Source organism: Acinonyx jubatus, chromosome A1 (genome assembly GCF_027475565.1).
Source record: "Acinonyx jubatus isolate Ajub_Pintada_27869175 chromosome A1, VMU_Ajub_asm_v1.0, whole genome shotgun sequence".
NCBI classification, from domain to species: domain Eukaryota; kingdom Metazoa; phylum Chordata; class Mammalia; order Carnivora; family Felidae; genus Acinonyx; species Acinonyx jubatus.
The window spans coordinates 184,956,852-184,971,643 of record NC_069380.1 but is presented as its reverse complement, the minus strand read 5'-3'; the positions used below and the strand labels follow the sequence as shown (position 1 = coordinate 184,971,643).

At 42.0% G+C, this 14,792-nt stretch overlaps 1 protein-coding gene across 4 annotated transcripts in view; it reads right to left on the bottom strand.

Moving 5' to 3' along the window:
• The window catches only part of ATP10B (ATPase phospholipid transporting 10B (putative)), a 330,927-nt gene that overhangs the window by 30,750 nt on the left and 285,385 nt on the right, over positions 1-14,792 (bottom strand). For all 4 annotated transcript variants that reach the window (XR_008300518.1, XM_053226788.1, XM_053226793.1 and 1 more), the window contains 6 exons: positions 14,410-14,601; positions 12,337-12,937; positions 9,863-9,972; positions 7,899-8,025; positions 4,801-4,985; positions 468-789 (listed from right to left, as the gene is read on the bottom strand). Coding sequence is in view for 3 of the 4 variants with exons in the window: in XM_053226788.1 (XP_053082763.1) it covers positions 468-789; positions 4,801-4,985; positions 7,899-8,025; positions 9,863-9,972; positions 12,337-12,937; positions 14,410-14,601 (1,537 nt within the window). In the remaining variant the exon portion in view is untranslated. The remainder of the gene's footprint in view (positions 1-467; positions 790-4,800; positions 4,986-7,898; positions 8,026-9,862; positions 9,973-12,336; positions 12,938-14,409; positions 14,602-14,792) is intronic.

Genomic DNA, 14,792 nt, shown 5'->3' with positions numbered 1-14,792 from the left:
ATTTAGGAATGAACATATGTGAAAGGCTCAGCTTGTAAAATCTCCCCACCAGCCGTCAATACGCAGAATATCAAATCCACAAACATCTTAGGTTTATGTTATTATGCCATGTGTTAAGTATCGAAAGGGAAATGGTCTGCATCCCAGAACTGATTGGCCTGAGTGTACATTATTGAGTTATGTGAATGTTCTGAATTTGAGGCCTCTTTTGGCTTTGACCTCCATCCAAGCCCTGTTTTCCTTTGTGACCTGCTAATCCTCAGAGCTGTGAATCACTTTCTCACTCTACTTAGCCTCTGTTTCATCTCCAGCGCCACGTATTGATTGTCACTTTGAACTCTCTCAGTCTGAGAAAATGATCCTCAGCCTGGCTGTCTCAACTTTGATATGTGACCTCCCACCTCTGGCCCAGGACTTTTGTCAGATCAGCCTTACAAGCTGCACCCACATCTCAGCATGATGGGTACCTATGGAAAGGGTCATGACGCTCAACTTGTCTCGCACCAGCTTGACTATCATACTCTTCTGGAGAGGGGTAGAACGGCAGCATAGGACAGACCGGCAATACTGAGTCAGCTCTAAAAATTTCATCTCCAGCTTTCCCTGGAAAATGGCATTCAATGTCTTCCCATTGATGACCAATCCAACTTCTGGAACTGCAGCTCTTGAGGTAGGAGGTGGTGTCTCAGAAGGTAGGCAGAGCCCAAAGAGCTTGCGGTTTGGCTTCTGTGGTCCATGAAATTGCTTCACTTCTTCCAGTGCATAGTTAAGGATGGATTCACAGGTTTCCTATAGAGTCAGAATAACAAATATGGTATTAGTAAACAACACAGAAATGTAGGTTAAAGATCTCACTTTATCTTTTAGTAAAATAGTTATGAAATTCTACCACCATAGAGATTACCCAGGAATCATTTTCTGATTCTTACATTTCTCTTCAACCTTTCAAAAAGCATCAAAGCAATATTAATTTGGAAGCAAATTAATGGCAAAATAGGAGAGACTGCTAGGCAATGGGAGTGGAAATAGCTCAGCAAGATGGGGAATGATACAGGGATGGTATAAGCTAATAAATATGAATGTGATGGTAAATAATGGTAATATGTCATGATAATACAGTGCTTTTTATTTCTTACAAATAATTTTGGTTTTCCTGAGGAAACTGAGTGATGAGGAAATTGAAACAGTGAAATCTTTAGTAACTTGCGCTAGCTCATCCAACTTACTAGTGGAGGCAGATCATCACTGCTTGAATTATCGCTTCCCAATTGAAAAAATACACTGCGTGTTTACCTGTTGATATGAATGTGTTGCTCATACATGTTAAAACTGACTATGAATGTGAACATTTTACTGATGTAAAGAAACTTATTTTTTCTGACATTTACCTCGAAACATAGTGAAGAATTTATTTCCTCTTTTACTTTTGATTATATCAGAGATCAAGTCAGATTTTGGTTCTAAATATATCCTTAGTACCTTATTAGATTTTGCAACATTACTTTCAAATAAAGTTGTGGCAGTCAGTATTATTGATTTTAATAGCATTGTTTTGTTCACATGATCTTTATTTAGCAGTGTTCTTTTATCCATGGCAAGGATGATGGTTTTCATTTAGTATAGTCCTAAAAAATTATTCTAAAAATAAATTTAAAAGTGTTCAAAGTGAGTCAATTTAAATGAATTCATTACATGAAAAAAAAGTACAGGTAATATGTGGATTTAAGCAAAAATTGTGAAGATTTTTCTGATATGACAGGTTTGGGGACCATTGATCTAGAAGCTTCTGAGATTATTTGGGATACTTTCTTCTGGAGTGAGCAGAACTGCAGTTAATCATTCCCGAGTCTTCCCTTAGGGGATGCTAAATTGAGTGTTGCAAGCAGTAGGGTATGCCCAGAACCTAGAGGGGTGAGAGGAAGCTGTGCCAGGGGTGGGTGGTTATGCCTGAGGCACTTATCTGGGAAAGAGATCAAGATAGTCCTTGCTGGGAGTTGAGGCCAGCATAAATTATATAAATTCCTCCAACGCAGGACTGCAGGAAGTCACTGGAGATATGTTTCAAAATAAAATTTCTGAATTTGCTTATTTCAAAGTATGATGTAATAACCATAATAGTTACCATTCATTTAACCTTTAGTATATGCCAGGTACTGTGGTAGGCAGCCTCCAAGATGGGTCTCAATGATCCCTGCCATCCTGGGATGCATGCCCCTGTGCAATCCCTCCCCTTGGTTATGAGCCACACCTAGCAATTCCTTTCTAATGTAGAGAATTCTGCAAAAGTGATAGGATGTCACTTTCCAGATTAGCTTATAAAAAGACTTGTGGCTTCCAATTTGGCACTCTTTTCTCTCTCTCTTGGATGGCTTGCTGTGGGAGAAAGCAGCTGCCATGTTGTGAAGCAGCTCTATGGAGAGACCCATGTGGTAAGGAAATGAAGTTTGCCAGCAATCATGTCTGTAAGCTTTGAGGATGGCCTTCTCTTCATTCCCAAACAACCCACTAGTTGGGGCCTTTAGATGAGCCCACAGACCTGACAGGTTGAATTCAGCCTTCAGAGAGACTTTGAACCAGAGGTACCCAGCTAAGCTGACCCTGGACTCCTAACCCACAGAAACTGTGGGATAATAAATGTTGGTTGTTTTCAGCCACTGAATTTTGGAGTGTGTTCAATACTGTGCTAATAAGTATTTTTCTTCTATGATCTTATTTAATCCTCCCAATAGCCTCTGAAATAAATCTTTCTAATCCCTATTTTACATATGAGGAGGGTGAAGTTTAGGGAGGTATGATATCTGGACCATATTAAGCTTTCAATATATGCTACTAATAATGACAATAATCATTTCTGTTATTGGTTTCTAATGCTCTAGTTCCTTCTAAATTCCTTGACAGACCAGCACTTCCACTGATGATGATAGTAATTCTCTCATTTTATGAAAGAGAACCCTGAGGTCTAGAGAGGTCCCATAACCTGCTTACAGCTTTAAGATACATAACAAAGAAACAGTAGCCCTAAATCAATTTATAATGAATTAGGCAGATTAAAACCCTTGGAGGAAATATCCACTGAATACATAATTATATTAAACTAAGGTTTAAATAAATCTGAGATTTGGAATGGATTTCCTGTTTTTGGCTTAACATATCCATGTACCCACCACTTTTTCTCAGGTAGAAAGACTAATCTTACAGGTTTAAAGGACTCAGGGCATGGGCTGGTCCTAACATTCAGGTACCATCAGGGTCCCAAACATCTTTGAATGATTTAACAGTGACTGAACCAAACATGAAATGTGACACGCTATTCCTTAGGAACATTGGATAATTAATTGCTAAGCATCTTCAGCTTCCTATAGGAATGCATTGTATTTAATAGAAACCACAGAAGCCCACTCTATCCCCCTTGGACTGGCTGACTCACAAGTTTGCCCATGTCCTCCTCCTGAAATTACCTGAAGTGAAATGATCATTGCAAACAGAATTTCCATTGTCAGTAGGGCAGGCAGACATCAACGCTATTACAGGGATCAAGTACTCAAGCAAGCAGCAAATTACTTTCTTTCCTAAGCATAATATTAATGCCAAAGATTTCCCCAAGATTATTTTCATTATGAAAATTCATTGGAGTTTAATATAATCAGAGCATAATCTGTGCACCTGACAAGAAAGTGATTTTTCCAATTCATCTAAAGGGCCTCAGGCACTTTTCATAGTATACACTACTGTTTAAAAAGTATGTGATGTGGATTCGTTACGGAATAAAAACCAGAGTTAAATCTTCCGAACTTCTATTCTGGGTCCATATCCGTTTTAAGCAAAACCAAAAGAGGTTCCGGCACCGTCCCTGTATCCTTTTTTTGTGCTGTTCTTTCCCATGTTCCTCCCTCTTCTCCATCCTTTCTCCCATGGTGCGTCTAGGTCTCCCTTCCAGTGCCCTGCTCCCACTGCCCTTCCAGGACAATGTTTTCCTGCTTCCTTTTGGAAGCATACATCTCAATGCCTACTTCCCATATTCATCAACCAAGGTGTTAAAACTTCACTTTCTGTGGTTTGCATTGTGAAAATAGATTTTTTCTCCTAAATATAAAATTGTATTATAACTTTGAATACTCTTCTCCAGATTTTACACAGCCCTTTCTCCAAACCCCATCCCCTGCCACCCACAACCTACTGGGGTTTAAAATTGCAGTTTTAGGACTTTGCTTCTCTCTCTCCTATCCTGTCAAAATTTACTGGTCTCATGAATCATTTCCTTCAGGTTTTATTCTGTGGCAAACCAATCTGACATACAAATTGGAGCTGCAATTTTAAACTCATAATCATTTCAATTTTGTTGGGGCTTTTTCAATGGAAGAGTTAGTCCAAAGTATAAGAAACTAACAACTGGGGTTCTGTGAGCAAACAATGTGGTATAATGAAGATAGCACTGGCCTGGCAGAGAACAGTGTTCTAGACTTAGTTCTATCAGAAACTACCAGGGTGACTCTGGGCAAGTGACTTAGTCTCAAGGGTCTTTAGTTTCCTTATTTGTAAAATGAGGAGATTGGGCCAAAGGTGAAATCTGGAAGATCAAAACTTTCTAACATGTACTACTAGATGTAATATAATCAAACTGGTCAGCCATGCATGGGGATGAGGTGGATGATTTCTGGGGACCTCTGAGCTCCAAGGTTCAGTGATATTTTAAGGGTAGGGGTGCTTCCCCTCTGTACCCAAATCCCTCCCATAACCCTATCTCTTGTTGGTCTAGGGGCTGTTCTGCACTTGGACATGTGGTCCCTACTTTGGCCTCACCTGATTTTCTGTATTAATGGAGTAAACAGTGTCAGTCTGATCTAACAATCTGCAGGAATAGGCGATATTGACTGCTGTCTCTTGCTTATCTCCAGTCAAGACCCAGAGCTGGATCCCAGCTTCCCGCAGAGCAGCAATTGTGTCTGGAACCCCTTCTTGCAGCTGGTCTTCAATCCCAGTGGCTCCTGGAGTGATCAAAGACACCAGAGCTTACATTTAGAGTGAAAAAGTAGCTGTTTAATTTCCCCAAAGCCCTATCAAGTCAGACAATGATATCTAATATCTCCAATGTTCTAGGCTGTGCTAAGCACCCAAGATACAGCAGTGAAACGGAGCTGGTCCCTCTTGCAGCTCAAAACATTATTGAAAAAGAATTTATAACTGAAATATATGAGGGGCAAAGCCCAGGATGCCAGGTGAACATATACTAGAAGACCTGAACTTCATCTAGATAGTCAGGGAAGGCCTTGATAGGAAGTGCTATTTAAGCTCAGACCTGGAAGATAAGGCCAAGAAGTGGCAAAGGAGGAGAATTCCAGGTAGAGTGATGAGCATGTATGAAGGCTCAGAGGCCAGAGTAGACGAAGGTGAAGAAAGGGAGGCAAAATGGGGTGAAAGATGGGGCCAGGAAGGGAGGTAAGGCTGTTGGATCATGCAGAGCCTTGTCAGAGCATTAAAGGATTTGGAATTTATTTGGTAGACAAGAAAGCTATTAAAGGGAGTTAAGTTGGAGAGTGACAGGATCAGTTTTGAGTTTTAAGAAGATCATTCTAGGGAACAGAGTGGGAAGCAGGATGAGATTAGAGGTTTAGCAGAGTTGTGGAGGAGTAGCCCCTGTGGGCCTACCAGCAATGGGAGTGGAGAGAAGTAGAGAGACTGAGACCTTTGCTCTCTAACAGTTCACAGCAAAATAAGGACTCAGGTTTTTGATGATAATCTTGGAATTAAACATGCAGATTCCATAATTTTTGAATGATCTCAAGCTTTGCACCAACCCTGATGAATATATACCCAAATATCAAATAGTTACTGATTAGGCAAAAATCTGTATTTAAATTGAGATACTTTTTAGACCACAGACTAATGGCTACCCACTTCACTCTGGGCAGGAGCAAGGCATTTCATTTCTTTTAACAATCCCTAGTGACAATAGGTTGGCAAAGCAGTTACACTGGATGGATACTGAAAAGACCATTTCATAGTGTGGGACTCAGTGTAAATGCAAATGCAGTATTGGTGGCAGGGCAGATTCTTGGTGGTAAGATGAAATCTCTTCCCAGTCCCAGTCCTCTCCTTCCAAAGCCACCTTGAAGGAACAAAAATGATGACTCTATCCTGATAAGTGCCTCTTTTGTATTGCAGGCCCAGATGTGCAGGTAAACAACCCCATGATAAGTGTTGCTTCAATCCTTGTCTTTCTCTCCAAGGGTTAGCCTGGAAGGTGAGATTCTGAAGCTGATTTATACTATAGAGAGGCAGAGTGAAGGAGGAGAGAGGAAAAACACATTTATTTGTGTGAAAGAAAAAATGAAACAGAGAGGTGGTGAAAGTCTTTCCCAGCAAGGGAAGCCAACAGATCTTGACAAGCACGTTCTCTTTCATGCCGAACCAGCTGAGGAGCACCTCTCACTGACTGAAACTAGAACCCTCCCCTGAAACAAAAGCAGCCTCAGGCGGGTGAGAAAGGAGTCACATGCCCTAATGGGATGACATTCTGTGGTCTCGTGTGGTGGATAGACCTGTCTGGCCTCGCTACCCTCTGATTTCTGTTAAAATAAGTTCTCATGGCCAGCTTTCAGAGGGGCTTTGGGAGGCAATAGGCAAAGGTCCCGGAGTCAAAACACAGGAACAAAAATAAGGCAGAAGGAGGTGGGGAACAAATGGTCTCCCCTTGCTTGCCACTCTTCCTGCCAAATCCTGTTGCTATATTTAGTATGTAAAGGCATCACCATCTTCTTTCAGCAACCCTGGGTCTGTCGCCTTGCACCCCTGTGTGGCTGAGAGCTTGGAGCAGTATGGTTTATACAGAAGAGAAACTAAAGCTCAGGGGGGTGGGGGTTGTATATAGCACTAGGCCAAGATTTGGCCCTCATCCCCAGTTCAGCATTGCCTCCCAAGATGAAACAAGGCTTTAGCCATGTGGCCAGTGGCAGGGTGCTGTCACATGTTGCCTTTTTCAGATCTTGCTCCTGAGCTGTGAGGTAATTAACCCTGATTAAATAAAGCTTCCTCCTTCTACCTGGGTAATGCTTTTCCTCCCACAGAAACACAATACTACAGTCTTAGCTGGTCTCCCTGCTTCTCTTCTTCCCTCAGTGTATTGATCGAACTTCATACAGCAGCAGCCAGAGTAATTTTTGTAAAGTATGAGCCTGTCCCTGCTTTTACTTCCTTCTCTCTAAACTGTTAGCATATGATTTAAGTACCTTCATAACCTGGGTCATGTTGACCTTTCCCACCTCACATCATTTCTCCCCCCAACTCTGTGGTCCAGTCATAGCAGACCTTGGAGTTTCTAGCCTCTTGGGTCTGTCTCACCTCTAGCTCTTCATTCTGTCCCCTCCCTCTGCCTGAAAATTCTTCCTCTTTGCCTGACTAGCTCCATTGCTCAGCTCAGTTCTTACCTTCCTGCACTCTCCTTGGCCCTAGTCTAGATTGTGGTCCCATACAACCAGGCACGTCTTCCAGCCCAACCCTCATCACACTCACTTGAAATTCCTTGTTGAATCATCCAGTTTCCTTGCTAGACTGAGCTCTGAGAAGATAGGGCCTGTGGCTCTTGTTCCCTAGTCCCAATGCCTAGCATGCACCTTGGCATATAGTAGGTGCTCAATAAGCATTTGAAAAAATGGAGAAGCAACCAAGCTCCTGGGTTTTGTCCAACAGAAAGTATGGGAATGCTCCTGGGCATCCTTAGGAAGTGGTGTGTGGAGTCTGGGTTGGATATTGGCACCATTTGTGCCAAATACCTGGAAGGGCACTCCAGGGAAGGTTCCTAATTGAGACACATCTGTAGCAGTGTCAGAGTCGGGCCAAGAACTCCCTTTCCAGCTTGTAGCATTTTCTTTTTAATTTAATGATGACTTATTTTTAGCTACCGAGTAAGGTGAGTTGATTCTCCAGATGTTGTGCCGTCTCCATTAGAAGCTCATCTCGGTTGTCGAGGGATGCCTCCGCCTCACACCGGAAACTGGCCCATCGTCGGAAGTCATCTTCACTTATGACCTATGGAACAAGAAGAGGCTCTTTCACAATGCTGGGTGAATACTGGCCAATTCAGATGTGCCTGGCCTGTCTGAGCTTCCCTACACAATTATTTCTCCTCAATGTTTTTTGTTTGTTTGTTTGTTTTGAATGCATGAATCAATGAAGGATTGATCCTCATGTTCCATTATCACCAAACATCCATTGAGCCCCTGCTCCTGCTATGCTCTGGGCACTGGAGGTATAGCAGTGATTAAGACAGACAAGATTCCTGGGCTTATGGGGTAGTGGAGGGTGAGAGATATTAATCCATGTAAATTATTTAAAAGAACAGATAATTTTAGGAAAATAAAGAGTGACATGATAGAATGTGACTGGATAGGGGTGATAGCTGTGGGAAGAAGGATTATTTCATTTGGATTTTTAGTTTTCTTAGACAAAGTGAAGTCTGAGTTGAGATAGACTGATAAGAAGGGGTCAGTCACAGGGAGGGGCAAATGCAAGCAATGGACTTGGCTTTCTTTCTGTTCCTTGAAGACATCAGTTGAAGGATGGAGAGCCAGGTAGAGAGGTGGCAGCAATTGGAGTACCCAATAGCTGGAAGAACCAAACTAGAGGGCATTTCTTCCTCCTTTGGAGTCCGCAGCACATTTATATCCCTCTGTTAGTATTACATGCATACTGTCTCTTATTACAATAAATTATTCTTTTGTCCAACATGGAATTATAAGGAAAACCAAGGGGACACAATAGGCCTTTGCTTTTGAGGAATTCACAGTCTTATTAGAGGAGGCAAAGTAGGCACAAATAATTTCAGGGGAAAATAGAAGGTGGTAAGGGTATAATTATAATCTGTGGAGTAGTAAGCACTGGTCACTGTCTCAGGCACTACACATATGTTACTTCAGTAATCTCTATTACAACTGTTTGAGGTAGGGGGCATTAGTACTATTTTACAGATAAGAAAATCCCAAAGTCAGAGAGGTGAAGAAACTTTCCCAAGGTCACACACCAGGTAAGTGGTGAGATTGGAACTTGTACCCAGGTAGGTCTGACTTTAAAGTGGGTGCTCTTAAACTTTGCTGCACTAAGCACCATAAAAGATGAAGAGCTCTGGGGATCTGCAGAGAAGAAACTACTTTTAGCCATCTAGCAGTGGATGTCATCATAGCTCCCCATCTGACTTTAGGTGCCTTATTAGATACCTCTAATCTGATACTCATCTCTCTTTGCCTGCCTTCCTTGCAGGTGTTGCAAAGTCAAAGGCCTGCAGGGTGAGGGGTGGGTAAATACATGACTATAGCTGAGCCAAGGGCAATGCAACAGGGAAGGTAGGGGCTGTGACCAATTACAGAACACAAGAGAATATATCCCTCATCAAAGGGATCAGCTACTACTTGGTTCTAGCTATTAGCTGCCTTTCAAGAATGTCGACCCCATTCATCAGACGCTCTACATTTATAAGAGAAATCAGAAATCTAGAATTTTATGTGATCACATAGTATCTCTTAAATTTCAAATCTAGGCAAATAATGCAAAATTTAAAAGGATACTTTGAAGGTAAAATTATAACAGTAAAAATTATTTTATGAGTAATGGGTTACCAATTATATGTATAAATAATGAAAAATGGGGAACAACAAAGCCATGCTAATATGGAATCTTGCCATCCAGAGTTTTGTCCCAGCATAATTATCAAAATCCTTGGTCTTTGTAGTGAGTCAGAATTTAGAATGTTTGAAATAGCTAATTTTGAAAATATTAAAACAACCACTATTAAGGGCCTTCTAAAATGGAATAGAAATGACCAACTCAGTATTGAGACCTTAAAGCTACTAAAGGAGAAATTTATTTTTACCTTTTTGGCGATGCACAGTGTTCGAAGGCCATCTCTTGCATACAAGTCTAGGTGCTTCTGGGTCCTGGCTTGGATTTTCCTCACCTTCTTTTCCATATCAGAATCAGTTGCTGTAAAATAGTCATTGTCCTCCATGAGTGAGGAGGAATCCCCTTATAACCCACCCCAGAAACATAGAAGATCTCTCTTGGCTGTCAGGAAGTCCCAAAAGGTGATGACTCCAGGAGTCTTTAAATTCTCTGCCTTCTGTATCTGACCAAAAAGGCCTAGCTGAGAAAAGTTCTATTTAGGGAAGGTAGGTCATTTTAGGTATTGTTCCCAAATACTTGTTTGCATTAGAATCACCTGGGAACTTAAACAAATAATAGAGATTCCCAGGTCCAGTTGAAGTCCTTCTGAATCAGGGGATGGACCAGAAGTCTGAATCTTTGTTATTACCTCAGGTGTTTTCCAGGTAGCCAGTTTATCCCTGGATAAACTGTTTGCTAAGTCTTAGACATATCATCCATCATCCCCTGTGTCATCTATTTCAGTCTTTATATCAAGTTAGATCCCAAGACAGCCACAGATCTGAATCTCATTGTTAAGTTCTTCACCACATAGGGGGGTGTTTTTCTGAGTTAGGCTTTCTTTCTATAATAGGAAATGGCCTTAGAAAAAATATTTTTTGCATTTCCTATAACTCTAGTATAAAAATATTTCATTGTGTTGCTCAAAGTCCCCTTTAGGAAGTCTTACATGTTTCTTTCAGAAGAAATTTATCTTTTTCTCCTGCAATTACAGTACTTTTATCTATCAGATAAAAATAATTTTTCAGCCTGGGTTGGTGGGTATGGGGCAGGATTGATGCCATCACCACCTCCTTTATCTAAGATGTCACAGACATCACTAATCAGGTGCAGCACTGTGTAAAAGTCAGCTGGGAGAAAGCTTCAGAATCCTTCTTTACCAGGGCTGGATTGCAATCTTTAGAGGCCAGAAGTAGCAAGCAGATTTTATGTACCTCATCTACTCCCTTCATATAATGCAAAATTAAACATACAATTCTTTACGGTAAAATAATTATAAGGAAATCCAACAAATCTTTGATTTTTCCCATGGTATTATTCCAAGGATATTATATGCAATATAAAAATCCTTTTAAAGATTATCTTGTCATTTTTCAGGTTCTACTTTTCCCCTAGTGCCTGAAGCACAATCTTTGTGCCTATTGAGCACTACTGTCTTATTGAGCACTATCTACAACATTTTATTTTCAAAGACATTAGCTCCACAAGATGAAGCCCTTTTGCCTTCTACCTGTGTGCCCTGGAGTGTTCACTTTTTTTTCTCAGGCTACTAGGAACCTCAGGGTCAAGTTGAATGTTCAAACACTGTAAATATATTACATCTCGGGTTATTTCCTTCCCTGCTTTTCAAACTTTTGACTCTCAGTTTTAATAGTAATATTGTGCACGTGTCTTTTATTGGAAGCCCCTCTAATCTATTTTTGAATCAGGTGAGGGACAAATAGAAAAAATATCTCCAGGGCAGCTTGGATGGCTGTTGCCCAGGGATAGAGTGCCGTGGTTCCCTTGACTCAGGAACACTGAATTCACTTGTCTGCCAGAGTCTGGGGATGAAGAGACCTAATTAGCTCCCTTCCCATTCTAAATACTCATCAATCCCCATGAACCTCTTGGCTTTAATCCAAAGCTGATAATGCAGGAGGCACAGGGCTGCCTGGGCAATTCTAAAGCTTGGCTGGAATCTACTATCCTGGGAGAATCACAGTCCCATAACTGTCTTCTTCTTGTTAGCAATCAGGAAGCGGCTGCACACTAATTCATGCTGCTTCAAAATTGGACACTGATATGTAGGGACTTTGGAACATTTTTCTGGCTTGGAGCAAGTTTATGAAAATCCATTTGGGGGAGGCTGGGGAAAAGGATGATAAAGGGGGACACCTGAGGCTTCCCAGAGAGAACTGAGCCTGGTGCAGAATTCTGGTGGCATAGAAAGAACTCTGAACTGAGATTCAATATACCTAGGCCTAGGATTTACCACTGGTTAGCTGTGCCACCTCTATTAAGTCACTTCCTTCTCTGGGTTCAGCTGGCTTCTCTCCACAAGTAAGAGTTAGGACCACAGTATGTTCTAGGTTATGTTAATGAGTGTCCTGGTAGAAAAAAATTGTGTGTGGATAATCCATGTTTAAAAATGAGTTTGGAAAACCAGAAACTGGGATAAATAAGGAAGTTTCTTCAGTATAAGACTATAATAAGCTCATGAGCACTGTAATAATCCAGGGTGAGGAGATGCAGAATGCAGCATGATTTAAGAGAACTCCTTTGAAGAAAGCATCTTGTGGCCTCTGTTCCAGCTGGGACCTGCTGGACTAAATGACTCTATAACTCCAGCTCCTCATTACTGTTCCATACTGCCTCCCAAACAAAGGACCCCTCTTCCTGGAGCCCTGGTGAGGTGGGACTCACCGCAGGCCGGGTCTTCCAGCAGGTCCATGATAACTGAGTCTGCGCCTTTGGTGTAGACGATGATCTCACCCGTCAGTGGGTGCCTCACAACCACAGACATTCTCTTCCTGACAGAGTCAAAGCCCAGGGTGCAGAGGACATCGAAGGTGAGGCAGGTGCCCTGGGGCAAGCGCACGGTCACCTGCTCTGGTGTCCGGGACACCAGAGTGAAGCTGTAGGCATGGGCGGCATGCACCAGGGCTGCCTCATCAGGGCTCTCAGCCTCATAACAGAGCTCAGGGCTGGCCAGGCCTAGAGCTGGGGCCTCCAGCACCTCTTCCAAGGAAGCGTCTAATCCAGACCCCTGGATGTCAACCTGGTCCCATGTGCTGCTCCTATAGCCACCATCAGTGGAGTTACCTCCACTGCACACAGACACATCATCCCTCTCTTCTGAGTCTGGGGTTGGAATGTTGGCCCCCAAACTCTCTCCCAGGTCGGTGTCAGAGGGCACAGTGGATGAGAATGACTGGCTAAGGTTCAAAAGCTTCAGTCTGTGGAACAGTTGTTGAATCTTCTCCAGGGACGTCCCCAGAGCCTTGGCAGAGGGTGGCATAGTGACCTTGTGGTAAAAGGAGGGAAGTGGAACATTAACTCTCAGTGTTGGAAAAAAAAATATCAAACTGTTTTATGGCAGAAGAGGAAGGTCATTTTACAATAAATGGATTATTTGGGGCTTTAGGGATTATAGGCAAGTCTCACCTCTGTGAGCCTCAGTTTACCTACCTACAGCATGAGAAGATTAGGCCAGATATTTCTTTCCAGCCTTGACATTCTAGGGATTGGTAATACTCAATTTTACAATCCTGCTTTGGTCATGGACAAAGGAAAGAAAAGGAGACAAAAGCCAGACCCATAGTAAAAGTTTACATTCTCTGGGCCTTTTCCATGACCTTGTCTGCTTTATCCTTGCATGCAGTATCTTATCTCGCCCTCCCCAGCAATTCTAGCAGATGCCATGTAATCCTAACTTCTAGATGAGGTTCAATAAATTGGCTATGACCACCTAGAGTGTAGTAGTAGAGCTGGACTAAAATCTGGGTGTTCCTGGCTCCAGAGATTGGACTCCTGAGTTACCTGTCAGCTAACATCTCCCCATTAACTTGAAAATTGGGAGTTGGATGCTATCCTTCCCAATATGTACTTCTTCCTTTCTTGAAAATAGAGTTAATTTCTCAGCAAACATTTCCTGCCTCCCAAATCTCCCTAAAAACTTTTGATAACTTGGTGACTTTTTAGTGGCTGAATGGGATCTAAGTGTAATATGGGAGGCTTTGGTTTGGTACCTGGGTGAACCCTCTTTTTCTTGATTTCATTAGCCACAAGTTAAAACACTCAATTATTCTCTTCAGTCACTCATAAGGGAGCTTGGGTGAGAGTCTGTGGATAATTGAAGATCAATCTATCTTTAGTGCTGAAAAAACAATTCAGAGTATAAACTTCTATAAATGGCCATACAGCTGCATTATCTCAAAATTGGCAGAACTTCACCCATGGTTTTTATTATTATTATTATTATTATTATTATTATTATTATTATTTGCCCTCACATAAAAACAGAGACCAGTATAATGTGATATTATTATGTAGCTGTACAGAGGGTTCTGCTGTGTAGTACCCATACATCCTTTGTGAAGTTGTCCAAGCTCTCTGAACCACTGTTTCTTCACTTGTAAAATGCAAGGACATAGCTCACAGGGTTGTTGGGTTGTGAGGGTTAAATGATAATGCAGGTGATGTGTTTGGCATGGAGACTGACACACAGCGCTGCTTAGTAAATATTAACTCTTAATATCTACCCTACACACAGATAGATACAAAGTTTAAAAGCTACATAGAAAGCTCATCTATAACTTATTCCATTTCTTTTAAAAAATGAAGAAACTGAGGCCCAGAAAAAAAATCTGTTCAAGGTCCCACAGTGGTGAAATGGTGATGCTGTGACTAGGGTCCAAGTATCTTGTCTCTCTATTCAGGGCTTCACCCCTTGTCCCATCTCCCATCCATCCCACCTCCCATATCGGTGGTCCTTACTCTCTGCCTGGTCTCAGTGGTTGTAGAGACCATGACGGAGTTGCAGATGGTTAGGGCGAGGAAGAAGTCAGCAATGGAGGAGGTGGTGGAGAGAGAAGGCTTGGCTGGTTTTGTGTCTGACAAGGTCTCCAGCCACAGAGAAGCATCTTGTACTTTGGCCAGTAGATTTTTGTCTGGAGTCACATCTTTTTCCTGAGAAAGAAAGGCCTGGATGAGAATATTTCCTGAAGGGATTGGGGAGGAAGACCCCCTCTGGAAGATTCTTTGTACACCTGCAGAAAGGATAATACAGTCTTCCTGAAAGTCCTGCCTCCAGCACATCTCTTCCTCCCACAGGCCTGGTCAATGCATTCTTATGTGACTCCTCCCTTTCCCTCAACCTG